Genomic DNA, 27,764 nt, shown 5'->3' with positions numbered 1-27,764 from the left:
GTTTTTAAGAATTGGATAATACTGATGTATTTAGTCTCTAATTAGTAATTAGTAGTCTGTAATTGCAAGTAGTAGTGGATGCAAAAGTACTGATCCTTGCAATAGTACCCCCCCTTAAAATGACATTTTATGTAAACCCTGAACTATCAAAGCTCCTTTGGTCAGACTGTAAATGCGAAGAGCACCTAGCATTCATAGGGAACTGGACATGTAAGAAAAGACATGCACAAGGTAGGAAAAGGCTGTATGAGGAGGGACTTCATAATGGTGATGAAGTATTAGTTTTTGTATCATAATGCAGTTAATTCAGAGTGTTGTAAATCTGGCCCACTGTGTTTTCATTACATTACAATCGCAGTTATAGATATATCGCAGTTATAGAATTTTCTGCCGTGCCAGGCTCTGGATAACTGGAACTGAGATGGAATCAGGCCCGGGACTGCTGTTGGGTCCTGAATGTCTGAGCCTGTCCACTGCATTATTCTCAAATGAATGGCTGTTTCCTGCCTGCGCTTTTTCACCAGCCAGCTGATGCTGGACCAACAGCAGCTCAAATGTCTGCCAATTGACAGGGGAACAGACACTCGATGCTTGCGCAAGCTGCTGACCAGTGTCCAGTTTACACGTCTCCATTTGTCATAGGTGAAATCAGCCGAGGACTCCGAAGAGCTGATCTTGGATCGGCTGTTTTGGAGCGTTTCTTTATTGCTAACAAGCTAAGCGGGCACTTTTAGCGCCCCACCCAGTGTCCAGCAAGGCTCTCTCAGATGAGCATTTGTTGGGCTCGGAAAACTGGGGCTCAGCTGGCATCTGCAGTTCCTAATGGCTCTTCTTTATAGGAAAGGGATGCATTAGCTTACCTCAGTGTGCTGAAGGCTAATTGACTGCTAACCGCAGACTGCTTTTGCTGTCTTGAATCTGTGCGACTTGGATGAGATACGATTCTGAGAAGAGACCAGCTGTCTGAGCAATACCAGTACCAAGCTTCGACAATCCAGATTTAGCGGCATTTGCCTAAAATAGCCAAGCAAGAGGTGTTTCATGTTTAGTTAAGCAGACGAGCTGAGATTGATTATGGTAAATATGAACATTTATCTGTAATGAACTGATGCATTGACACATCCTAGGATACTTTAGCGTATTAGCATTAGCTTAGCATTATTTTTTATTTAATTATTTAGGTCAAATTTCCTCCTTTTTGCTTCGAATACCAATTTACCCACTGCCACTGACAGTTAACCCCCCTGTTCTGGCCAACATCACTTAAGAATTATTGATGGGGAGAGTGCCACCTACCGCCAACTGTGCCCTTACGGACAGCAGCCACCGATGGCAAAGCGGTATAGCTCGGAATTTGACCCCCAGGCCATAGCGGTATGTTTTTATGTTTTATTTCATTATGGAAAGATGGATAAGGCCAAACATTGATGTTTCATTTTGATAAGACTGTTAAAGATGCCATAGAATACAATTATTCAGTCTTTGGTGTATAAACAGAAAGTATGTGATATTGGTTGGGGTGACAAATGGTTGATTGTGGGTTTTTAAGCCTATTTACAGTCCTGTTCAGTTGCCTCTGAATGAACCACTGCGACAGGTCACAGTAACCATGTAGTATAGATTAGAATAGCATAGCAGTGTTTTAGTCTCTGTACTTTCACATGCATGTTGAGCGGCAAGTTTCTCCAAAGTAAAATTTGTTCGCCCAGCTTGGTCGTGTTCATGTGGTTAGTGTGTGAGGTTAAAAAGAAAACCCAAAACAAAACATTGAGGCTGTCGAGACTATGTATATGTTATGTATAGATATTTATATCTATTTATTTTTAATGCAAAATACCATGTAGTAATTGTAGATGTTTAAAAACGGCATTACTATTAAAATTCATGTACTCATTTATTATTTGGTATTTTACAGTTGATTAACTGTTTGGCCATGTTTGCATTAAACATTTCAATGTGTCCGACCTCAGCATCCGACTTCAGAGGGTGTTCATGTGACGCTACCTGGTGGGAAACGTGTCTTCCCAATAAAACCAACACCACTTGAATGCAGCCTTGAATGTGTCCTGTTGGCGTCCAGTGAGCACAGTGTGAGGTTAGCTAGCTAAAGAGATGAATTAGAGTCTGCTAGGTCAGATTTTGGTTTTAGGTTAGCACCCATGTAGCCCCTGCTACAGTAGATTACTTAATTACTTATAATATATAATAATAGCCATAAAGTATATTATCCTGACCTAAAGACCAAGAAAAGGTAAGAAAAAAACCATTACACGTTTGTGATGTTATTGGGTGCATTACAGTAATGCAGTATTTTGTACTTTTTTTTTTTAATCAGTCAAAGGCATTACGGGAGAGATGGCTGCTGGATGGGGCACCCTCTGCTGGCTCGGAGGAAGACGAGGCAAAAAAGCAGCTCCAAGAAGATGAGGCCAAGACTAAAGGACTTGAGGAGGCTATTCTGAGGTAGGCTGATTAGTCCAAATATGTGGAGAAAATGTGTGCGGTCCACAGTTCGCTAGTAATGGCAGTGTCACTGGTTTCCATGGCAATGTCGGGGCATGAAGTCTGGGCTGGGTGGGCTGGGTCAATCAGTCTCTCTGCAGCACAGAAAGGGTTCAGTAGCCAAGCTCTGGCTTATCCAATTTGTCTCCGTTTTTTCCTGATCGTGAAACAGTGGTATCAATCTCCCCCCGGCAGACGGGTCAGTGCAGCTCCCCATCGGCCTGATTAAATTCCTTTTCTTGTGCTGTGGCAGCCAGGGCTCAGAGCAGGGCTTTGGCTCCAGACCAGCATGCCACTGAATGAGTAATGCTGGAGAGCTATTGTCCCCCATTAAAGCTTAGTGTGAAAATAGAGGTTGATAAAGGAATTATCAACGTTACTGTTTAAAGGACACTGTCTGCACAGTTTTTTTATATTATAAGGAGCACAGCAAAGGGCTTTTTGTCATTGGCTGATATTGTCTTTAGTAGATTATAAAACTATTAGTTTTATCTAATATCTAATTATTCAAGCATTTCAATTTGTAGTAGGGGTGTCTTGACATTACACCTACATAACATATCCAGTGTTGTCGAAAGCAGCATGTTTAGATTTTGGGCAAAAGAGAAAAATAAACGAAAAGAACTTTGTAGTAACTGTTAAGCATGATGTTGCCAGTGGAACTCCTACATTTCACATTTCAAGTGGATGTAATAATGAAGAAGGAGGGCTATGTCAAAATCAGCTAGATGGTCGGGAAAAAAATAAATAAACAGTGAAGTGTCAGAATCAAACACGTATTACAGCATCTGAATGCTAATGATACAGTGCCCAGGAACTCCTCCACTTCATTCCACTTAAAATCATGAAATCCTGCTCAATATGCAGAATTATGCAAAACAACAGAAACAGAATGGAAATTATGTTATTTTAGTGTAGCTAATTAAGTAATACTGTTATTGAAGATGTTCGATTTTAGAGGCACATTCTGTATCATATATAGTATAATCATTATAGTAAGTTTATTTTATGTAAGCTTTTTCATTGTCAGGCTCAGTTTTGCCCTATTAAAATGGTCACAAAAACTGCTCTTTTGTTTTTTTTGGTATTTTGAGTGTCTTGAATGCCAGTTTTGGCATGAATTTGTGGTGAATCAGTAGTTCACCGTATAGCTTTATGTATCAGTATAAAAGTACTTTCTCTTTGTTTTGCATCTGCATCAAGGCCTGGACACTTTGCGATCATTTATGGAAAAATAAATTGGGGGGGGGTTCATAGGAAACTTTAGGGCAGCCAACCTTGAACTGCATTGGGTAAGGCAACAAGACAGTGACCCACACAAGTAAAGCAAAAAAGACCTGAACATGGCTGTAAATGCAAGGCATCCCAGAAATATTTCAAATTTCGATGTTCCCAGAATTTTTATGTTGGTGCATCGGTAGTTTGTTTTCAAATGTAATTGTTAAACATAGTGTTTTTATTAGCCTACATTGCAAATTTTATATAAATATACATATTTATATATAGGCTCATACTGAAAAAAGTAATTTTGGTAAAGTAATTTTGGCAAATTGAATTTCAAAATATATGTGTATTTAATATAATAAATGAGTGTGTTAATTTTGTATAAATGTAATAATACTGCTATAATAAAACTAACATATGTCAATGCTAGAGTGAATGTGTTAGTCATCACCATTATCAGATGTCAAAACCTGAATCTGTCTGAAAGGAAAATTGACTGAGATATCAGACCTTTTTGAAAGACCTTATTTTACATTGCTAATGACCTTCATCATTATCATTAACTTGTTGTAAATGTTGTATTAGTTTTTATCTTGGTTGTGTGACTGTGTGATGCCTGTGGGTATATTAGGACTGGAGGGAAGGAGGAGCGATAGGACTCCATCCTACCCTCCCCCTCTCTATGTTTCTTTTCCTCTCTAGAATGGAGCAGGAACTGGAGGAGTTGGAGACAGGTGTGTCCGCAACGTCCACTAAAGAAAGCCTCTCAGATGTGGCCCAGCAAGAGGAAACCAAAGCTGTGGAAAGCAAAGTGAGTCTCAGCCCTCCATTGCTGCAGTCACACGCACACTTACACAGCAGGCCCACCATCCACAGAGTTGCCAGTATATTAGGCACATGGTCATTTTATCATCCCCTTCGCATCGTCTGTCATAGGAGCAGCACTGACTAGATAATGTTCAGGGGCAGTGGTGGCTCAGCGGTTAGAGCGCCGGGATATTGATAACAGGGTTGTGGGTTCGATTCCTGGGCTCGGCAAGCTGCCACTGTTGGGCCCTTTACCTTCTCTGCTCCCCGGGCGCTGGAGTTGGCTGCCCACCGCTCTGGGTGTGTATGTGTACTCACTGCCCCTAACACGTGTGTAAGTGTGTGTTCACTACCAGATGGGTTAAATGCGGTGGACACATTTCGCTGTACAGTGACAAATACGTACACCTTTACCTTTTCTGTGTTATTATTATAAGTGTCATTGTGGTGAGTAGGGTGTGTGTGTTTTACTGGAGATTTTAAAGGGCCCATGTCTTGAAACCCCGCCCCCTCACTTTTAAAAAAATAAAAGTTAAATAATAGTTAGATGTTGTCAGTAAACACTGTAAAGTTTCAAATCATACAGTTATCTTCCTACATACATGTCCATATTTGCACAAAACAGCCTGTTTAGATTTTTCCATGTATATGCACATTTTCCAGCACCTGTTTAAACAGAAGTTTAGAAACATAAGGAGCATGTCAGACACAATACAGAGCTGCCAATCAGAAGAGTGTTCATTTACTTATATCACACTTAAATGCACAGTAACAAAATGAGCCTGTTTAATTCCAAGGGTTTTAACAATTGCTTACTATCCACCAACTAATCATATCCAGCCAACCATGGTAAATTGGTCAGAGTCTCACACTGTTAAAGAGCTAGGGGATAACTACTACAGACTTGGATGCATGGATAATTACACATTAGCTGTAGTCTTTAACTGTACAGATGCAAGGTACACCAGCAAGAGCAAGATGGCCTGCAAATGTAGATACAGACTACCAGTGTCGGCAGGTTGGGTTGGGAGCAGTTTCATAAGCCCATAGGTTCCTCTGTTTGTTGGAAAAAAGAAAAAACCCTACAGACCAGTGTTTGATATGGAAGACTTTCATTATGACCGATGAGATCAGGTATGCACTGGCCGAACCCTGAGGCATTTCAACAGCGGCCTCAAAGAGAATTGTCTGCTTTCATCTGTAATTATGGTCTCTGATTGTGCTTTCCTGCACCAATCAATATCCATTTCCCCATCAGCAGACACTGCATCAGTATATCTGATGTTTTCTTGTCTCTGGACGGGATTCTTCCCAAGCACATTTTGTAAGCAGATCTTTTTACGGCTGGTAATTACCACTCGACTGGCTGATAGTCCCTGTAGTATGATGAGCAGATCCACTGTATGAATTAGTTGCACCCATTGCTAACACAGATGTGCAAATAAACACACACATACACACAGCTTGTCTAGTCCTTGTAGAGACGCACTGCCAGTAGAATAGAACTCTGGAGCTGATTACACATGAACCGATCCAATACTTTCCTGTACAGTAGAGATAGTTATTCAAAAAAACAAAAGCAGGATAAACACTATAGTACCCTTGATTTTGGGAATTAATAATGAACAAGCAGGTGTCCCAGTACTTTTGTCCATACAGTGTACGTGAAGGACACTATACTGGGACCAATACCGACTGGTTACCACTTGGCTCTGTAAACATGATATGATATAAAATGCTGTGCGTAGAGTCGTGTAGTTCTTAGAGCCTTTCAATGAATAATTACAGTGAAATACAGCTCCTTCATCCTGTGCTCTGTGTTTATGTCTATTTATATCCATTTATACATTCGCACTGGCCACAGCATCACAGAGGATATGTTGAGCTGAATGACTCAGTGTGCTGTTATACACCTACATACTATGCCTCCTACCTACATGTGCAGAACTGCTACAGCTCTGTTGTGAAGAGGGAAAATATATGATGACTATGTTTTTAATGCAGTATTTGCAGTGAACAAGCTTAAATTACTCGCTTATTATTCTTAGTAGTAAATAAAGTCATACTTTGTGTCAGAGATACAAGCACTTTGAATGACTGTTGGAGTAAAGTCTAACAACTCTAACATCTCTTTATCTTTCTTTCTCTCTCTCTCTCTCTCTCTCTCTCTCTCTCAGGTTGTTGGGGAGACTGTAAAAGGTAACTAATTCTAGCTCCATTATTTCCAGTGCTTATGATCATGTTCTACCAGATTTCATGCTCATTAATTCATTAGTAATGATTTGTGTAAGTACTGTGTAAAGAGCGGACTCTGTATACTGAAAGCTTTCCACCCTTTGATTTGTGTCAGAACAGCTGTATATCATGAGCATCTATTACAAAGCAGCAGAAATTAATAAGGAATAGGGAATAAGGAATAAGGAAATGGATTTTTTTGTCTGGACCAGATCTAACCAGGCTTTCATGTGCTGTTACTGGTTTTAGACTGGTTTGTCAATAATGTCACATTGAAGAGAGTGCATAAAAGAACAGTTCTAGATTGATTTAGAATTAAAAAAATATTTTATTCAGAGCTCATAGGTCAGAGAATAAACACTAGAGAGGCCAAAAACTGATGTCCAAAAGACCATGATGATAGGGTTTCAAAGGGTGGTAGCATCTGGAAAACTGCTGACTTAGTGGGATGTTCTAAAGCTGCCGTAGTAAAGGTGTACCGGGAATGGACTTCTCACACATTAAGTGCCTTCCAGCGGAGTGTCACATTCAACAATCATAGCTAAGACCATAAACACTAGACACAACACTTTCCAGTACAGAATGATTGAGTAATCAAGGATATTCAAGGATATTGATACCCCCCCCGAAACAACTAAACTCTAAAATGAGCTTATTTTATTTGACGACACACATAGCCAAGAATTTTATTCATTAAATTCTTTTTTAAAAACATCTATTTCAGCCTGCTATTTGCTATGCTATGCTGCATTCTGCAGCCTCATTAGTGACAAATTCCCTGTTCGTGTTTTTGCCCGTCAGTGTTCGCTCATTACAATACCCATTACATTAACATTACATACAACTGTTGGCAGAGCTACTAATGTAGAGGCTAGAAAATGCAGATGTGATAATTAGCATTCTAGCAGTAACATTAGCTACCATTGGCTTCCTTCTGCATTCCTTCAGGCCAGCTAGCTGGGGGTGTTTTCAACAGCTCACTCTCAGGTATCTGCCTCATAGTGCTTGTAGTTTTTCAAAAGCTTCTCCCACCTTAAATGACATCATCAGAAAGGGATTTCCTTGTCTTTAAAACATAAAATATCCCTCTAGAGACTACCGTGGTGTTACTATTGGAGGCAAGTTGGCATTAACATAAAGCAATATGTAGCCATGTATTTTTTTCCCACTTTAAAATAACGACATTCCTTATGTAATACGTCTACTTGCTCAATCTCAGTCACAGTTTTGTTCCAGAATTTGATCAAATTCATTCTTCTTCTTTGTTTTTAATCCCACAATTTCTGCCATCTGTAATAGAAGCTCATCTTCACTGAGAGTTGAATCGAATTTCAGTTCAGAGAGCAAAACAGATGTTGAGTGTCATGTGTTGAGACACCAAACATTAACACCAACAGTCTTGGAGGTTTTTGAGTTTTTGGGTTGTTTTTTTTTTGACGTTGAGCCAAAGCTCACATCTAGGTTGAAGTGTTTTAGGCACAGCCGGACCTACTCCGTTCATCGTGTTCCTGCAGCATGCTGTCTGTACACATGGCGTTCTCCTCTCTGTCTTCTATCTTTTTACCACTCTCTGTCCTCTTCTTGGCCCTCATGTCCTTGTTTCATGACCTTCATTAGTGATCAGAGAGATCAAAGAGGTCAAAGTTCACGTCAGCCCTCATCTGGAGAAATACAGAGGTGACTCTGACATGATGAGAGCAGGTGAGTGTAGCTCATGCAGAGACACGCTGTTCATGCCTTAACTCACTCTGCATTACGCCTCTTTGCCAGAGTTGAAAGTGTGGGGTGTTTACAGTGTTCAGAATAATCTGAGAACACTTTAGTAATCCGAACGCTTACGTGCGTAGTTCACCCAGCTGATTGCTGATTTCACGTGACGTGAACCTTCCACATTGCTTAGCAGCTCGCCCATAAAACACAGCAAATATGTGCAGTACAGCGCGTAAAGAGCAGTTGCGACAGGGTCCATCTACTGGGAAATGTTTATTTGGGTTTTAATTTGACTCCAAATTGCAGGTAATGTGGTAATGTGTTCGTATTTTGCAGTTGTAGCTGTTTCCCACGCAGCTCAAAAATAAAGAAAAACTAAATGAAAAAGGTAACATGCAGGGAAAATCTGATGACTGAGCTGGAATCCAGGTCTTTTTATTTAACTCTATTTTATTTAACTCTATTTTTTTCTCAGAAATCAGAGGCTAGCGCCCTCTGTATTGGCTTTCACTGCTTAGCCAGGTGGCTAATGTCCTTTCTCTTGGCTCTTGCTACTGAGATAGAAAGCATATGCATAAATAAATATATATATATATATATATATATATATATATATATATATATATATATATGTGTGTGTGTGTGTGTGTGTGTGTGTGTGTGTGATGTTACAGATTTGAATGCTTTTAAGACTGAAGATCTGCCATATCATGGGGCCTCTACTCACTCCTCTTTCTTGCTCAGAGGTTCTTTGGCTCCTTAGTCAAACATTTACTTTCATGAAACAGTGAAACAGTAGTCGTGAGAGGAGGGCAAAATGGCAGTGAAGGGCCTCTAAGGGCACTGAGATTACCCTGGGAAAGAGACACTGATTAGTCCTCAGGCAGCACTGCCTAACTGTCCCTAGGAACCGTACAGAGTCTGGTATTCAGACTCAGAACTGCTTTACTGAAAAAAGTTTTACAGACAATACAGTTAAATGTATACAACGTGTCCAAAAGTCTACAGACACCTCTTCTGATTAATGAGTTCAGCTCAAAGGGGCATTTATTGCAATGTTTCTTCTTATGTCTAGTCAGCATGGGTCAGAAGGGTATGAATTCTCCCAGCATTTGAGGAGCTGTGGAGCAGTGAAACTTTGTCTTGTGAAGTGATGGAGCTCTGTCCAATACATTTGGGATGAGTTGGAATGACATTTGTGATCCACTTTTGTTGGAGTTGGAACTGTTGGAACATTTATTTTACATTTAAGGCATTCAGCAGAGGCTCTAATCCAGAGGAACTTACAAAAGTGCTACAAAATATCAGCTAGAATCCAAAAGATACCTCTAAGCTTAGATGCTACTACATACAAAAGCTAGTATGGAGACCACAATACTTGACACTACACTTCACCCAAGAACTCTTGGAAGAGGTTTTCAATCTGCGTTTAAAGACATTGAGCGACTCTGCTGTTCGGACACCCAGGGGAAGTTCGTTCCACCACTTTGGTGCCAGGACAGAAAAAAGTCTGGATGCTTGTCTTCCGTGAATCTCAAAGGATTGCGGGTCAAGCAGAGCCGTACTCGAAGCTCGAAGGACTCTTGGTACAGATTAGCTTTTGACCATTGCCATCAAGTACGGAGAGGCTGGTTCATTCTTGGCTTTGTAGGCCAGCGTCAGAGTTTTAAATCAGATGCGGGCAGCAGCTACAGGAAGCCAGTGAAGAGAACGCAGCAGAGGAGTGACATGGCTAAACTGCAGGGGCCTGATGGAGCGCAAAGGGAGACCAGCCAGAAGGGAGTTGCAGTAATCACATCTTGAATTGACAAGAGGCTGAACAAGCACCTGGGTGTCCTCTCTAAAGAGGAAGAATCCAGTTCTTCAGATGTTGTAAAGGAGAAGTTTGGAACAGTCCATAGATGGCTTTCTACTAGATTTTGGAGCATTTCTGTGAGGATTTCATTGCATTCAGCGACAAGAACATCAGTGAGGTCAAGAAATTGAATCATCACCACCCCACCTCATCCCAAAAGTATTGGATGTAGTCCAACCATAGTTGCAGAGAACACAGCTCCTCTGCTTCACAGGTCAGTGTTGGGGGGCGTTATACCCCTCTAGCCCACACCTGGCATTAGGCATGGTGCCAATAGGTTCATGTTTATCTGCTCCAGTAAGTCCTATTCTATTGGCAGTGCTCTTCTACAGGGACTAGACGTGCTGTGTGTGTGTGTGTGTGTGTGTGTGTGTGTGTGTGTGTGTGTGTGTGTGTGTGTGTGTGTGTGTGTGTGTGTGCCTTTAATTATGTGTTTATATGCTGAAATGTTTTAGGCTCTAAAAAACCTGCCCTCCATGAACAACTTCTAATCGTGTGTATTTTATCTAATATTGTGTGTGCTAATTCTCTCTCTCTTTCAAGCCTTTGTCTGTGTGTGTATGTGTGTGTATGTGTGTGTATGTGTATGTGTGTGTGTGTGTGTGTGTGTGTGTGTGTGTGTTGGTGTGTCCAGTCAGTGCAGTCTTGCTCTTATATCGAACCGTCCCTCGCTTACAAACACAAGAGTTTGAAGAGCAGAAAGGGAATCATTAGAAAAGTTATTTTTAGGCAGAGATTCTTTCCGAAAAGATGAGGTTGCCATGGCAGCCGCGCTCCAATGAAAGGTAACCTTGGTGCTGCTCGCTTAGCTGTCGCCATGGCAGCATGCGACTCGCAGGACACAATACTTAACTACATAACCTTTGGAAAATGGGCCACTGGCAGCTCTGTAATTGAAGTCATGATTGCCGTCTACACAACATTTATCTTCCTGTGACCTAATCCTATATTACAACACTGTCCATAATAACCACAGGGATACGCATTACACTAAACACTGCCCCCCAGAATCAGTGGCACCTTTGGTGAACATGAGAAGAAAGGCAGTGGAAAAAATGGCTTTGTTGTTAATCAGCTCAGTCTTGCACTGTGACTGAGAGTGAAATCTAATCTTTCAGTCAAGCAGAAGTATTCAAAGCAACCACTAATCTGTGACTAACTGAATCTCTGCCATATAAAATAAATGCAATTGTAATTTATGCAGTGTTCTTAAGAGCCAAGGTTGGTATCCTATTTATTATGTTTAGGGTTATAGGGAATTCTGTTCTGCATCATCTATACCAGGGGTACCCAAGTTGATTTATATAGCACTTCTAACAAATGGCATTGTGGTAGACCAGCTGTACGGAGATTACGGAGGGTTGAAGGGGTTATAGTAGAGAACCTTATCCCGTCAGATTTCTCTACAGTGGTGGAGAAAAGAACCCTTGTTGCAATATATGCAAGACAATATAGCCATTCTTTATTATCATTATTAAAATCAGTGAGATTGAATGTTTCTTCTTGGTTTAATTAATAGTGGTAAAAATAAGTATTTCTATTTAGCTTTACACCTTGTATGTACCCCTACACAATTTCATAGATTAAAAAAATATATATTATAATTTATTAAATAAAATAAGCTGGATAATATTAAAATAATAGTATCCAGCTTATTATAAAACAATAGCTGCGTTCCAAAGCCTAGGCTTTAGCCAAAGTAGGCTGCATGTCTCGTTCACTACATTGTTGAAGACTGTTCCACAATGAAGGACTCTTCGTATACAACTCAAAAATGTAGCTCATATTTAGAGCAATTTGGAGGACACCACTGATGTATCCTTCCTGGCCCTCGGTTACCCACAATTCTTTGCACAATACAGGGGGGAAAAAAGGAAAAACAGCATGGCAGAAATGGCACAAAAGGAAAGCGCCGGAACAGAGTTTGTTTTGTTAATTTATTTAGTTTTTATAATTATAATTCTCGTGATTAAATGAAAAAACAATTTTTTTAAGAGGGTGGGACCTTTTCACTGATGTCACCACGCAGCTTAGCTAGACTGTTCCATTTGTGTGACCAGTAGGCTACTGAGAAGGAGTTTTCATAAGACAGTCCTACCAAGGACCTGCCCAACCTTGGCTGCAGCCTAGGCTTTGGAACGCAGCTACTATCTGTGACCTCAGGCAACATTTATAATTATTTCTACAGATAATACAGAGTTTTAATCTGCATCACTATGAACAGTTCTGTCTTGATAAGTCTCTCTAGATCTGAGCATTTCACATCAAACCATGTTGGTTTGTGTGCAGTGATCTATTCTGATCATCTTTGATTAGCTCCCAGCAGCTATTCAAGGGTTTACACAGTGAGTGCATGACTGACTGCTTGCTTTTGCGAGAATGAGAGCGCCCCCCTTTTGCAGGATGTTAATCTCTTCTCTTGTTGGCTGCCCAGCGATGTACTCCGTAGAGATCACTGTTGAGAAGGACCTGGCCACAGGCGAGACCAAAGTCTTGTCCACCAACACACTGCTCCCCAAAGACCTCTCTCAGCAGGGGGTCAAAGTGTATGAGGATGAACAGAAAGGTGACTGGTGCAGGAGGACATAACGTCAGGCTGCTTTAGTTACAAGGCTTCTTTACGAGAAGTGCAACTGTAAAACATCCTTGTAAACTTGTTCATCTTAAAGCTTACATTCGGAAGAAGGAGTATAAGTGAAAAACAACAGCCTAAGGAGGAATAGTTTAATAGTTTACTCTGTGGAATCAAGCTTTGACAAAAAGCAAAAGAAGCATTTGCCCAGTCCAGTCATTTGAAAGGGTCAAAATGGACCCAAATGGCAGCTTCTCGTAAAGGGAAACTTCAGTTTAGCATGGCTTTGCTGAGCCATGGCGACTCTTGGAATTCTTTGTTGTCATTCTAATATCCCTAGAACTCCTTTCATTTTGAGATCCAAATAATTCATTTTGGTGTGCTTTTTACAGCATTATCATTTGCCCCTTGAAGTGAACTTCATGGCTAGTTTGTAGGCATGACGTGCACCTCCACCCAGCTTGGAGCTTTCCTGCCCTTCACACCTTTTGGATTTTGATTTTAGCACCATGTGCTCACAGCTACCTCAGATAGCACTTGTCTGGTTCTTATTTCTTATGGGGATCATTTAGGTGCATTAAGTTTTTAAGATAACGCACAGTGATTTTGTGTCTTAAAAACTTTCACATAAATCCAAATGAAATATAGGCACCCTCCACCCCTACAGACCTGCTAATCCTGCTAGTTGCTAATGCTAACCCTGGTTCTGATCCTTTGATGTGTTCACCCCGCTTAGCCCCTTTGCTCTGTATGCTAAGCTTGCCACAGCCTCTGGCAGACACTTGGACAACCAAGTGTCTACTTTCAGCAAGTGAAGTGAACTGTTTCCTCCCACAATTGCCGTCTTCCTTTGGTGGCTGTTGAATACGATGTTCATTCACTTTACCGTAAGGCTGTCATAATTTTGTAAGATTTGATTCCATCTGTTACTCTTAGCCTAAAACTTATGTTGCGTTCCATTTACTTCAGAAGTTGGATGACGGAGCTGGGAATGACGCCCCGGACGTCATTTCAAAACGTTTCCAAAAAGTTAAAGACTTTAGAGTTTACCACAACTGGTTTGATAATCCTTTACTAGTGTTTTATGGTGAATCAAACAATCCTAAGGAAAATAATTCATAAAGACATTATTCTGTTAAAAAAGCAGTTCATTTATTTACTATTAATAATACTATTAATTTTCTTTACAGTAAGAACTGCACAATATTTCATTGGATGCCTTAGCCATTACATTAGCTTCCCTGCTTAAAGCCACCTTGTAGGTGGTAGACAAGCTTAGGGTATATTTTCTTTCAAGTTTGATGCTCAGTTGTACCCAATCTTAGTCCTGGACTAATAAAACCCTGTAACACTTTAGGGGTATTTGAATAATACAGCTAGCTGTGTTAGATCTGAACTACTAAGTCTACTATTACCACAGTTACCATCCTTCCACTGGTGGCCATTGACTTGGTAAAAGCATAATAAGCCTCAGACAGGCGAGCGCATGATGCTGCACCAATAAGAGTGTTTTGGCGAGATGTACAGTCACTCTGGATATACACTTCAGCCAAATGCTGTCAATGAAATCTCCTGGACCAGGATTGAGCTGACTGATTGTGTAGCTGGACTACTGGCATGAACAAACAGATTGCCAATTGTCATGACCATCAAAGGCCAACTTGGACCATCTGAAACTGGCCACCAGTAAAACACTAGGTCTTTATAAATTGACTGGTGGTTTACATTAGCAATATTAGTTTGCTAATATGCAGTAGAAGCCATAGATGAGTAGCTGCACCTCTAACTGCAGTGTCTACTATTATGGCAGCCTTACAGTGAAGGGTACGAATGAAGTTTTACCAAACATCCAGGGTGCCCTTTATAACTCTCCCTGTCCCCTTTTGCTGTCTTTTGCAGTGGTGCACGAGGTGGGCGCAGTGGCCAACGGCGTACACCAGCTCAGCTCATCCGAAGTGGAGGAGCTTATCCACAAGGCTGACGAGATCACCATGAGCGAGGGTGACGGAGCCACACCCAAAAGAGAGGCGGAGAAAAACGAAACTGAGACAGGACCAGAAGACAGTGGGCACACGCCCATTATGGAGATCACAGGGGTTGAAGCCAAGCCAGCAGCCACTGTCCCACAGGAGGAGGTAAAGGAGGCCAGCACAGAGAACCCGGTCACCATGGTGTTCATGGGCTACCAGAACGTGGAGGACGAGGATGAGACGAAGAAAGTCCTGGGGCTGGAAAGCACCACTGTAAAGGCTGAGCTGGTGGTTATCGAGGATGGAGAAAATAAGAGCGCTCAGAGCGAAGCCAAGGAGGAGCAGGAGGCTCCCCCCAACGGAGGTCCGGCCGAGCCGGTCAAAGTACAGGAGGCATCCGAGGACGCCGTAGAGCCAGAGCCCATCGCAGCCGAGGTCAAAGGCAAGGAGAAGCAGCCGTGCAAATGCTGCTCCATCATGTGAGCTGAGGGGACGCTCCCATAAAGGTGGGGTTGTTGGAACTTGACGCTCAGAATGGTGCACCCTGACACCACGCAGACAAACCGACACCGACGCAAAACGAGAGGAGAGAAAACATCTTGTATCTTTTGATAGGAAGCTGTTGTTTTCTTACTTCATTTGTACCCTTTTTCATAATTTCCTTTTTTTTTTTTTTTTTTTTTTTGAAATTTTTCTATTTTTCTCTTTGTATTGTTTCCTCCTTCCTCCGTATCTTTCTTTGTTTTGGTTTTGTGACTGAAACGAATGCTCTCAAACGAGTGGAGCCTGTTAACACACTTTTTTTTGCAGATGAAGTGTTTTGCTTTTTTTCATTATTATTATTATTATTATTATTATAACTCATTTTTTTTTACTCTCGCGTAAAATTTGCCAAGCATCGCTCGACAAACCCCAGTTTTCCAGCTTTCACCTCTTGCGCATTCATGGATTTTTGTAGTCTTACCTTTCCATATGAAGGACTCTGATATCTCTGTATCTATATAATATATATGAGTCATTTATTTTTTAAATATATTTATTTTATTTTACCTTCTCAAGCTCCCTCATTTTTTATTTTTATTTTTTGCAGAAGCATGGTGTGTGAAGTGCTCTCTTGCCCCGCTAATGCTTTTTTTTTTTTTTTTTTTTTTTTTGTCTTTCTCCTAAAAGAGAACTTTAGGGGGGAAGAACTATCATCTCATTGTGAAATTGTGAAAAGGGACTGCCTAAGCTGTGAGAAAAAGACATTTTCCTGCTACTTCCGAAACGAGGATTAAAAGAAAAGTAATGTGGGACTCTGGAACCATACGCCATATGAATACTAAACTGGAATAGTCCTTGCAATGGATTGTCAATGGTGGGGAAGCTTACAGGTCATTTGAGTTCACATTTGCAGTGCGGCATGTAAGTGTTTGTGTGTGTGTGTGTGTGTGTGTGTGTGTGTGTGTGTGTGTGTGTGTGCGCGCGTGACTTTTAGTGATGGTGCTGCTGTTTAAAATAGTGAACCACTTCTGACCTGTCTCAGGCAGCAACACAAAAAAAGAGAGCAACCAAAAGAAACACACTTAGGCGGCACAGCACTGCACTTCCTCACCTCCTTTTATATGACCAATCCTTCCCAACCACATTCACCATTCACAAACACACACACACATGCCTGCACTCACAAACACACACACACACACTTCCCTCAGTTAGGTTAACTCTCCATTCTCTGTCTGTTTGGACACTTTCCTTCAAGCCCAACAGACAGTGGTCCTCTATATTCCGAGACATAATTAAGGAGTAACCAGTATTAAAGAGAACAGTCTTTCATATTGAAAAGTCGGACTGAGGAAATATGATTTCTCTTCCTCTCTGCTTTGATTTCTTTGCATTCAGTATTTAATTTTTTTTTCTCAGTCAGTATCCTTAGCACCTTTTAACCCCGCTGAGCCCTTTTTTGTATGGATGGCCCGTTAAAGGACTTCCCTATGTATTATGTGGATTGTAAGTTTTGCGTATTCAAACAGCCTGGGGTAGAAAGCTGGTTGTAAAGCGAGGTGGCTCTGCTGTCAGTCCAGGGTGGCACACTGTGCCAATTTACACTGCCTTCGGTCTCCTCTCAGGCAGAGCCATCCGCAGCGAGAAATTCCCGATTTGCTGGAGCCAAAACCTATGCAAGAACCCTCATTTACGCGAGTCAGCATCATCCAAGTTCATTCAGTCCGTTCAGCCTCGATTATAAAGATGTGTGAGATGGTAAATTTAACATGCACTATCCCATGCACTCACACGCCCACTTTCGAATGGCTCGGAAACTGCTAGTCACTGATTATGCGGTGTCGCAGAATTCTTAAAGGGAATTTCATCACCATGTAGTCTTGGTCTGGTAGGTAACATTACACGAAATATCTGCATGCCAAAAAGTAGAACACAGTTAAAACCGTAAACAAGATGAACAAGAAACTATCGGCCGAAGAGTAAATAAGTCACATGCATCATTTCTGCCGCAACACTTGCGGTTACGCATCCCCTTACCTTAATGACTTCAGAATCCTGCCAAGTAAAGACTGCTCCATGCTCTCGAGCATCCTGTCCATTTTAGCCCACTTCAGGATGAAAGTGGCTGGTTCAACAGATGGGATGGAACACTGGGAGCTTTGACTGATCCGCAGACCTCACCAGATCTCAATCTGAGTTATTAATCTGGAACAGAAGATAAAATGCTGCAGTGAACTAAAGTGAGCTTTAGTTCATGGTAGACTGGTCAAAAGCGGACTGAACTATCTCAAGAAACGTGTGCAATCCTTACTAAAGCTGGGCCTTTCTACTTCTTTTAAAGTAGAAATAATGAACGGCTTTCAGGTGAATCACAAGGAAGGGTTTAGGGATTAAGATCGGGTTAAAGTTTTATATTTAGTTGATAGCTCTGGTGTTAAGAAGCGAAGATATTACAGTGACTCATTTAGAAAAACATAGGTTTCATTATTTAATAAAGTAATGGAGGCTGCCTCTTCAGATGAGCTGCTGCAATGGATGCAATGGATGCGGATGAAGCAGTTTCTCCTTAGTGCAAACATGGTAGTTTGCCAGAGAAAAGTATTTTCACTCCTACTGAACCTAGATAACATCAGCTGGAGTAGTTAACATCTTGCTAACATCAGTTAAAGGAGCTAACATCAGCTAGAACAGTAAACATCTAGCTAACATCAGCTAGAACAGTAAACATCTAGCTAACATCAGCTAGAACAGTTTACAGCTAGCTAACATCAGTTAAAGCAGTTAACATCTAGTTAACATCAGCTAGCGTAGTTAACACCTAGCTAACATCAGCTAGAACAGTAAACATCTAGCTAACATCAGCTAGAACAGTAAACATCTAGCTAAGATCAGCTAGAGCAGTTTACAGCTAGCTAACATCAGTTAGAGCAGTTAACATCTATCTAACATCAGTTAGAGCAGTTAACATCTAGCTAACATCAGTTAAAGCAGTTAACATCTAGCTAACATCAGCTAGCGTAGTTAACACCTAGCTAACATCAGCTAGAACAGTAAACATCTAGCTAACATCAGCTAGAACAGTAAACATCTAGCTAACATCAGCTAGAACAGTAAACATCTAGCTAAGATCAGCTAGAGCAGTTTACAGCTAGCTAACATCAGTTAGAGCAGTTAACATCTAGCTAACATCAGCTAGCGTAGTTAACACCTAGCTAACATCAGCTAGAACAGTAAACATCTAGCTAACATCAGCTAGAACAGTAAACATCTAGCTAAGATCAGCTAGAACAGTTTACATCTAGCTAACATCAGCTAGCGTAGTTAACACCTAGCTAACATCAGCTAGCGTAGTTAACACCTAGCTAACATCAGCTAGAGCAGTTTACAGCTAGCTAACATCAGCTAGCGTAGTTAACACCTAGCTAACATCAGCTAGAGCAGTTTACATGTAGCTAACATCAGCTAGCATAGCTAACATCGAGCTAACATCAGCTAGTGCAGTTTACATGTAGCCAACATCAGCTAGCGTAGCTAACATCGGCTAGAGGAGTTAAAATCTAACTAACATGAGCTAGAGGAGTTCACGTCTAGCTAACACCAGCTAGAGCAGTTAGCTAGCCACATTAGCAATAAAGCTTTATTGCTGTATGAGCAGTATTTCCACCGTGTTTCCACTCCAACAGTGTGCTCAGGGCAGCAGGCTAATGCTTAGGTGCTCATTTTGCAGAGTTGCAAAGTGCAGTATAATACACATACTTATTCAGAAGTACAAACAATTCTGCTAGCCATTAAAATGGCGTTTCCCTGTCTAGCCTGTTGGCTTGTACACTTTCTAAATCTTCCCAAACCAAATCCTCCAATAGTGATTTCAATATTCGAATACAGACTCATCAAATAGTTTGAGGTAGCTTGTGTACGCCTGCAAATCTGGAATCATAAGGAAAGGGGCTGCGTAAACAAGTCGAATGATGCCTGCTGCTAATTTTCGGCCTGGTGTGTTTCTATTAGTTAAAGACGTTGATTTTAGTGCAAGAAGTGCTGGTTTAGGTGTATTACAGCGGCGGACTGCATTAAGGATTCTCGTGGTGCTAATAGATCATGCAACTGGTTCTTTTTTTTTTTTTAAATGCATTTTTATTTTGTTGTTGTTCAGCCAGCCCAGCCTCGCAGTAGCTACAGATAGCATCACTTACTATTCAAGTGTATAAGATTTACCCTGAGAACATCTCACGTCTGCATTTTTTTTTACTTTAAGCATGTGTGCTAACAACAAGGTCAATTTGTTTCCCTAATAATTTGCCTAATGTCATTCATTTATTCATGGTGAACAGATAGTGAGCCTCACTACTAGCTAACCTGTTTTTATTTAGAATCATGAAATTGCTTTGTGCTTTTTCAGTGGCACTGCCACCTTAGTCTGGAGGTAATATGTTCGGGACTGCTTGGTAGTGGCGTGTGCGTGTTGGTGTGTGTCCGTGCGAAGTGCGATGTGTGTGTGTCTGAGTGAGCGAGCATGTGTGCATTCCTTTCAGAACACAACGGCATTAGCAGTAATCTCGTCTGTATAACTGCACTTAATCTGGGAAGATTTCCGCGGGGAATCTTTGGTGTGTGCCTTGTGGCTAGAATAGTTCCGAAAGAGAGCCAAGGGTGGACAGAGCTAGTGGAAACCCCTTTGTGTGTCCATACGAACCACGAGACCTCCTGTCCCATTCACAAAGACGCATGTTGTTGTTGTTGTTGTTTTTATTTTTTATTTTTGCCATGGGTGTGATGCAGCATTAGCGTAGCTTGCGTGGCTATTTGGAAGTCCTAATCTTGACTGCTGCTTACCCACGCCCTGAAATGCCCGATATGGCCTCAAAAAAGTTCCTCGAAGCCCAAATGTAGTCGATCAGCCAAAACTTTGTTACTTTTTTACTAGAGCTGGGAGGCTAATATGGCGTAAACAAATTAGCATTGCGCACAGTAATTAGCATCATGTAGATTACTTAAGGCCATGTTCGTAACACTTGTTGGTATCGATGCGAGCGGGAAACTCCTTGAAAACAAACATGGAAGCTCTTCGCAGTTACGCCAGTCCAGGCACATTTTAATGAGCAGGTTACTAACTATTTGAAGCCGATCCACATCCGATATCTTGCTTTTACTGCTGTCGGAGGCTCCAGAAATGGACATTAGCCTGATAGCAGTGAGATGTGGTTCTCAGAAGGTAACAAAGCCAGGGCTCAGAGTGGCTCGGTGGTCTAATGCACTACCACAATGGCTGCAATTAGCTGATAGCGCTTTCCTCGGGTTGGTAGATGGCTTCTCTTAAGCAATGTTGACTGGCACAGACGTCTGTTAGCTGATGCTGGGGACCCGATGCTTTCCTTTCGTGACGACTGCCAGGCAATGCTGCAACGGTGGCAGGTTGAAAAGAGGCGATGGCTGGCATTTGAGATAAGATATAAAAAAATATGTTTAATGGATAAACACCGCAGTCATGGTCGAAATCGAGAAGGCATCTGCCTAGCATAGCACATTAACAACACTTATGTGAACTCCTTACACTTTCACAACACCAAATCAGCAATTTCACACATAAAGGAAGGGCATCTTTCTAAAGTAACGTTATTATCCAGAGCGACTTACATGTGAATCCTGTTACAGGTCGACGAATGTAGGGATAAAGAGTCTGGCTCCAATGCCTCTTTTGGAGTTTGTTGTAGCCAGAGTGCTTGCCTGGCCATCAAATTGAACCCTAGGCTGCCAGAGGGAAGGCAGTGGTGTTACCCAGTACGCTACACTGGCCACCAATAATCTGGGATCAGGAAAATTCATTAAATTGTGTTATATGATTCTAAACAGATTTTTAATGTAGGCGAAAACAGTTATCAGTCTGGAGTGGTTTGACTTTACATGACTTTTTACGTAAATTGGCTGTATCGTCCAGGAAAATCAAAGATCGATTTGAGATCAGACGATACCCAACAGGGTAAATCGCTACATTTATTATTATTTTTTTAATCACTTGACCTGTTTGAGGCCAATGTGGTGATCTAGCTGGCTTTTCCACACTGCTAGCAAACTGAGATGCTCAAGGTTCAATTCCTTGTTAGCTACATTAGCCACTTAGCTCCAGGGCAAAAAATGAATGAAGGTGTCAGCTGATCGACTACATTTGGGCGAAGTAGAAAATGGAGTAAATTACCCAAGGCAACGCTTTAAACCCCCAGCTGCTACGGCAGACGAGCAAAAATGACCCAAAGCGGTGAACCCGGGCTTCCCCTACCATCGCCCTGACTAGCACAGCACTGTGAGCAATTACGGTTACCTCAGACTTCTGCTCTGCACCGCCCCCTACTGTTTGTCAGTACTAACATTCCAGTTCCAACGTGTTCCACAGCCCCGAATGCCTTGTAGCCCGGCCGCCTCTGGCCGGGCCTTTCTCTTTGTAAATGTGCATGCCTTTTATAGCTATATCCATCATATATCTACATATCCATATTCATGTTGGGTGATGTCTCCTCCTCCTCCTCCTCCTCCTCCTCGTCCCCCCTGTAGTCAAAGCCTCCCCTACCTTCTTCCATAATGTCAGTAAGATAGATGTATTGATCATAGTGTCTAGAAGCATGATCAGTGAAGGGGTTGGACGTCCTGAGAGCGTGGACAAGGTCACTTCCTTTGTTCTTTCACTGAAGGACGAACCTCTCGTACCCTGGGGAATGAGTGTGCATTTGCGTGTGTGAGTGTGTGTGTGTGTGTGTGTGTGTGTGTGCGCGCGTGTGTGTATGTGCTCCCACTGCCACTGCTCTGTGCTTTGTCAGTTGTGAAGGTCTGCTTTCTTACCGACTTAAAAGTGCTGTAGAACGAGTTTGAAATGAGATATTAAAATGTGATGTGCTTTAAAGAAGTGTGTCGAGTGTTTCTTGTCCTCTTTTATACAGTCTTGTGAAGGGCCCAGATCAATTAAACGCCTGTTTAAATGAGTATAATGACCCATGTAAACTGTTAGTGTTTCCACATTTCACAATTCATAGAGTGAATCAGTCAATATATGGAAAATAAGGTGCATAATCAGTGCAAGGTTGTGATGTCAGAATTCTGAACACATTTGCAGTTTAGACCTCTCATTCGCATGTAAGTGATTAGGAGTGTTATTGCTGACTGTAGTCTCTACTACCCCCGTTTGATTTGGGAAAGAGTCACAATATGGAGATTAATGATGATCATTTACATACAGCCATTTTAAAAAACAAAAAGTATACCTCTTTAAATTATGTGGTTTTATGTATCAGGACTTCAGCAGGTCCTCCGCAGGTCCTAAAATTAGGTAAAGAAAACCTCAAATGAACAAAACACAACAGATAAAAAAATTAAGCCAAAATGGAAAAGCTATGTATGGCAAAACTAAGTACACCCCATGAATCCCCATGAGTCACCTTTAACACCAATAACTTTATTAGTCCATAGTTTATCATTCTAGAAGAATTATGGCCTGCTTTTAACAACATTGCTTCAGTTCATTGAGGTTTCTGGGCATTTCTTTATGCACAGCTCTCTTAAGGTCCTGCTACAGCCTAACAGTAAGATTTAGGTCTGGCCTTTGGGTTTAGCTCTGGGCCATTGCAACACCTTGATTTTCCTCTTTTTTTAGCCAATCTGTGGTAGATTTGCTGGTGTGTTTGGGATCATCATACTTTTGCATGACCCGATGTTAGTGAAGCTTTATCTGTTGGATAGATGGACTCACATTTGACACCAGAAAACTTTGGTATACAGTGGAGTTCATAGCTGACTCAATGACTGCAAGGTGCCCAGGTCCCGTGGCTGTAAAAAAAGCCCATATCAAAACTTCTACTTGCTGATGATCACTGAAACAATGGCTTTTGATTTCTCTCACTGCTTCTGCATTTTGGCCTATTTTTTTCAGAATCAGATGTCTTTTATTGTTGTTATCATGTCCTGATATGTTAAACCATACAATTCAAAGACTGTATTGACTACGATTTACTGACGGACACAGTAGCAAAAGCGGCTTGTTTAATGGTCTGTTTACAATGTAACACTAGGCTAATGATTAGGTGATGTTATTCAGTGGAGCATTGAAGGAAAAACTCTGCCAATGTATACAGCAACGACAGCACACTGTCAGGATAACGCTCTGTGAAGAGTTCATTTTCCAACTTTTGCTGTTGACTGCAGCAGTGGATTAAATTGTATGTTTACATATTTCAGTTTTCCTTTTTAAATGGAATATGGCATAAAATGTATTCCATATTCTGAATAGCTGAATCTGCTGAATCTTTTTGATATTTTCAGAATTTACAATACAATTCAGACATTATTTTATTGCATTTATATTTAGAAAATACACAAAATTATTTCCAATGATCTGGAAAAATATACAGTGGATGAGATTTTTGACCTTATCCAGTCCTAGCTCTACTGCAACCAGAGTGTTTTTCAATGCTAATCTAACTGAGGCCTTAGCGTTCTTGTTGCCATTGTTGGTGGCTAAAGGCCCTATGAGGTTAGGTGGGGCCGCATTATGTGGATGGTGGTCGGCTATTCTTTGCTTTTGTCTAGGGCTTGCTGATGGTCAGCAGCATTCCAGCCTGATATCCCTGCTCTCAGCACACACACTAAACTCACACATGCATGTACACACACACACACACACACACACACACACACAGCTGTAGCCAGAATATAACACCACCCGTCTGCCATCACACCCAGTTTGGGCTTTGTCTCTTTGGCTAATTCCTCCTGGACCACATACTCAATTGGTGATGCTCTGAAATGTGCGCACACACACACACACACACCCATAAACAAGCACATCGAGCTAGAATGGAGGTGGGGCTTTACCAGAGCCATCGAGCCCAAACCACTACCAGTGGGCCAGGATTTAGCAGCAGGCCTGGCCAGCAGTGTGGGAGACATCTGTACACACTGAGATGGAATAGACAGATGTCTGATTGGGACACCGTTAAGAATGAGGTGAGCGTCCATACCTCCTGTAGACATTCTTACTGAGACCAGGCTAACGTAGACTAACTGATATATCAGGTGTATTTGTTATGTGATGCAACCTGAATATTTCAGTTATCGGACATAAAAGACATCATATCTTTTTCGTATTCTTTAAAGGATAAACTGAAAAGACTGTCATTTAACTCTATGCTACAGTGTTTTATACTACAACTTGTCTAACAATGATCACCAGTATATTAAAGATAACCCATCTCTCTTTGTCTCTCTCTATCCCACACCAACATCATCCTCCAGCGTTTCCTCAATATAACTGTGTTGAGCTTGATTGCAAACTGGTGACTTACCTCAGAGAGCATTCTTCATGCCTTATCCCTGCTGTGTGGAGGATAAAGTGGCCCGGGTCAAGAGCCATGTTTAAGTACACACCTCCATGGCAGGTGCTGTGCCAGAGCTTGGATCATGGTAGTAGGGTAAGAGGATGTTTTTGTTCTGCACACTTTATACAGGTCTGACCATACACTGTATAGTGTAGGGGAAAATGAAGGCCCACAGAGGCTAACCTGTGCAGATGAATGGCATGGAGCCACTAAAGAAATTCTCCTCCACAGTCCCATTTTTGATATATACTACTACTACTATTACTGCCAAAACTTCTGCTGCTGCTACTACCGCTACTACAGTACTATTACCACTAGCACTACTAATACTACTGTTACTAATACTAATACTAATACTATTACTACTACTTCTGCCACAACCACCACTACTACTGTACTATGACTACTACTACTGCCACAACCACCACTACTAATGTTACTCCTAATACTATGACCACCACCACTACTACACTACTATTACTACTACTACTGTCACCACAACTACTGTGCTATTGCTACTACTTTTGCCACAACCACCACTACTACTGTTACTCCTAAAATCAGACTAAATTCTAATCTAATCTACTCTGTTTGTCTGTGTGTGCATTAGCATTAGCCTCGCCTTGGTGCTGCCTGAATGCATCGTTCAAAGCTGGTTTAGAACCAAAGAAAGGAGCGTGGTTCTCTCGCTGGTAGAACTGAGTATTTCCACCATAGTTGGGTTTCTAACCAGGTAAATTCAGGAGTAAAGACTGGATGGGAGTTAGATCTTCCCAAATGGATCTAATGGGATCAAATATCTGTGATATGTAATGGTAGTGTCTGTAGCAGTAGGAGTTAATGTCTTCGCCAAAGGACAAAATAGGAGGCTGGTCATATCCAGTATCCAGTATCCAGTCACTCCTGGTATTTGAACTGCTGACCTTCTGGAGAGAACAAATGACATACAAGTTTACAGATAAAGAAAAGGAAAAATAAGACAAGGGTTTTGCTAAATGTCTAAACCCCGAAGCAAGTGAAGGATGGAAAACTATAATAAAATGCTAAGATCAAATATGAATGACAAAGATAGGCAGCTGAATTCTGCATAGTCTGGAGTAAGGAATCTAGTTCCAACACCTTGAGTAAGAGGTTGCAGTAATCTAGGTACATGGTTCTCAAGAACATATAGTCAGGGGTCTGTGTTTATATTTTTCAGTCTATGAAAACACCATCCGCTGCTTACACAGAAAAGCTGAGACGAGAATCCAGAATCTATCCATTCAGTGTTAACCTCAGCAATGAATAGCATCTTCTGGCATTACAAAGTTCTTCCAGCAGATGTCAGGATTTGTGGAATTTGTAAAAGTTGTTGGTCACTTTGATTGATAAAAATAGATGCCATCCAGTTTCCACCTTGTGCTTTTCACTTGCAAGTGTTGATGTCCCTTTTTACTGAACTTTAAGCTTTTTTTCTTTGTAATTACAGGCCATGTTTATAAAACGATCATTCTAAACCATTAATATGCCTGTAGTTCAAACATGTGATTTCTATTAGTTGCAAATCATTAACCATTAATGTTAACATTAGTACTATAGCATAAAACAGCCATCAAGAAAAACTTTGCATCTCCAAAATGGTAAATTTACAGGAGGAGGAAACAACCTTCTAAACTTTCAATGGAGGTCAATGTGAAATTAATTTATTCCATGTCGTTTCTGAGCATTTCTATTGGTCTATGATTAATTTTACACAATGTCACAGTCACTCCTGGGATTTTAACAGCTGACCTTCTGGGGAGAACAAATGACATACAAGTTTACAGATAAAGACAAGGAAAAATAAGACTAAATGTCTAAACCCCGAAGCAAGTGAAGGATGGAAAACTATAATAAAATACAACCTTCTAAACTTTCAATGGAGGTCAACATGAAATTAATTTATTCCATGCCATTTCTGAGCATTTCTATTGGTCCATTCATCTATGATTAATTTCACACAGTGTCAAATGTCAAAAGGTTGAAAGCTATATACTAATTATATTATACTAATACATGCTTGTACAACACAACCAAACACTATTAGGCTAAATCTCCGGTGCAGAATAGGTAGGACATGATGTGATATAATGCAATAGACAAAACACGAGATAGGGTACATAGACAATAATTACAAAGACAATTAAATACAACAATATACAATTATGTGTATGAAGGCTGTGTGATTAAGGTTTAGACTAAGTTACTACAATAACAGTAAAATGGAATAAATATGTAGAGCAGCGATGTGTTGTGCTTGTAAATAGAAGCGTAAAAAAAGTGCAGGAATAAGTATAGCAGCTTGGTGCTCAGGTAAAGAAAATACACATCTTATGTACAGAGAAGGATATCTGTAACTATATAGGATAGTGTAATTCAGTAACATACATTTTGAAGAATGGGTTATGTTAGTGAATGTATTGTTTATCAGACAGTTTCTTCAATAAAAAGTTTAAGGACTTAAAAATGTAGATTATTTTTCAAATGTAGCAGTTTTACAGCACTTTTTTATTTGCAATTTTTCATAGAGGTTTCAAAAATGCAGAAATTTTAGAAAAATGCCACAGTGTATATTAATAAATGTAATTAACACTGCATTTCTATTACTGTCATATTACTTATATTACCAGTTGTAAAATATCTATGAGCACTAAGTGACTGATCAGAGCCAAATATCACAAGACACTTTTAATTCCTTTGTGTTCAGTGGACTTACCTGTGCTTGTGGGACGTCTCTTTCTGATTATTTAGATTGTGTGGTGTCTGGAATATAGTCCTTCTCTACAAAAACCTATGTTATGGACATATGTTATGTATTTATGTGTGTGTGGGTGTGTGTGCGCATGCGTGAGGTTTCTTTTCCCTTTTCTGTAATCTATCAGCTTTGTACAGTCTTTACTGTAAGGCCGTGTGTGGTGGGTGGGGCTGATTATATTGCTTGAACTTTGTCTGTGAATTCAGTGCAATAAAGCCTAAAGGCGGCCAAAACAGACATAAGGTGAGTTTCCAATTTTTGACTTGCTTAAATG

The 27,764-nt window shown here is 40.9% G+C and overlaps 1 protein-coding gene across 3 annotated transcripts in view; it reads left to right on the top strand.

Moving 5' to 3' along the window:
* The window catches only part of palm1a (paralemmin 1a), a 55,163-nt gene extending 32,910 nt beyond the window's left edge, over positions 1-22,253 (top strand). Inside the window, exons 4-9 of one of the 3 annotated variants that reach the window (XM_072660179.1) lie at positions 2,336-2,463; positions 4,429-4,537; positions 6,711-6,732; positions 8,386-8,469; positions 12,768-12,899; positions 14,805-22,253. In XM_072660179.1, the coding sequence (XP_072516280.1) occupies positions 2,336-2,463; positions 4,429-4,537; positions 6,711-6,732; positions 8,386-8,469; positions 12,768-12,899; positions 14,805-15,358 (1,029 nt within the window). In that variant the 3' untranslated portion in view covers positions 15,359-22,253. The remainder of the gene's footprint in view (positions 1-2,335; positions 2,464-4,428; positions 4,538-6,710; positions 6,733-8,385; positions 8,470-12,767; positions 12,900-14,804) is intronic. The other 2 variants (XM_072660180.1, XM_072660181.1) reach the window with 2 other exon arrangements.
* Positions 22,254-27,764: the final 5,511 nt, after the last annotated feature.

The sequence above is a fragment of the Salminus brasiliensis genome, chromosome 17 (genome assembly GCF_030463535.1).
Source record: "Salminus brasiliensis chromosome 17, fSalBra1.hap2, whole genome shotgun sequence".
In the NCBI taxonomy this organism is placed as follows: domain Eukaryota; kingdom Metazoa; phylum Chordata; class Actinopteri; order Characiformes; family Bryconidae; genus Salminus; species Salminus brasiliensis.
The sequence above is the reverse complement of the archived record's forward strand: the minus strand, read 5'-3'. Positions and strand labels throughout refer to the sequence as shown.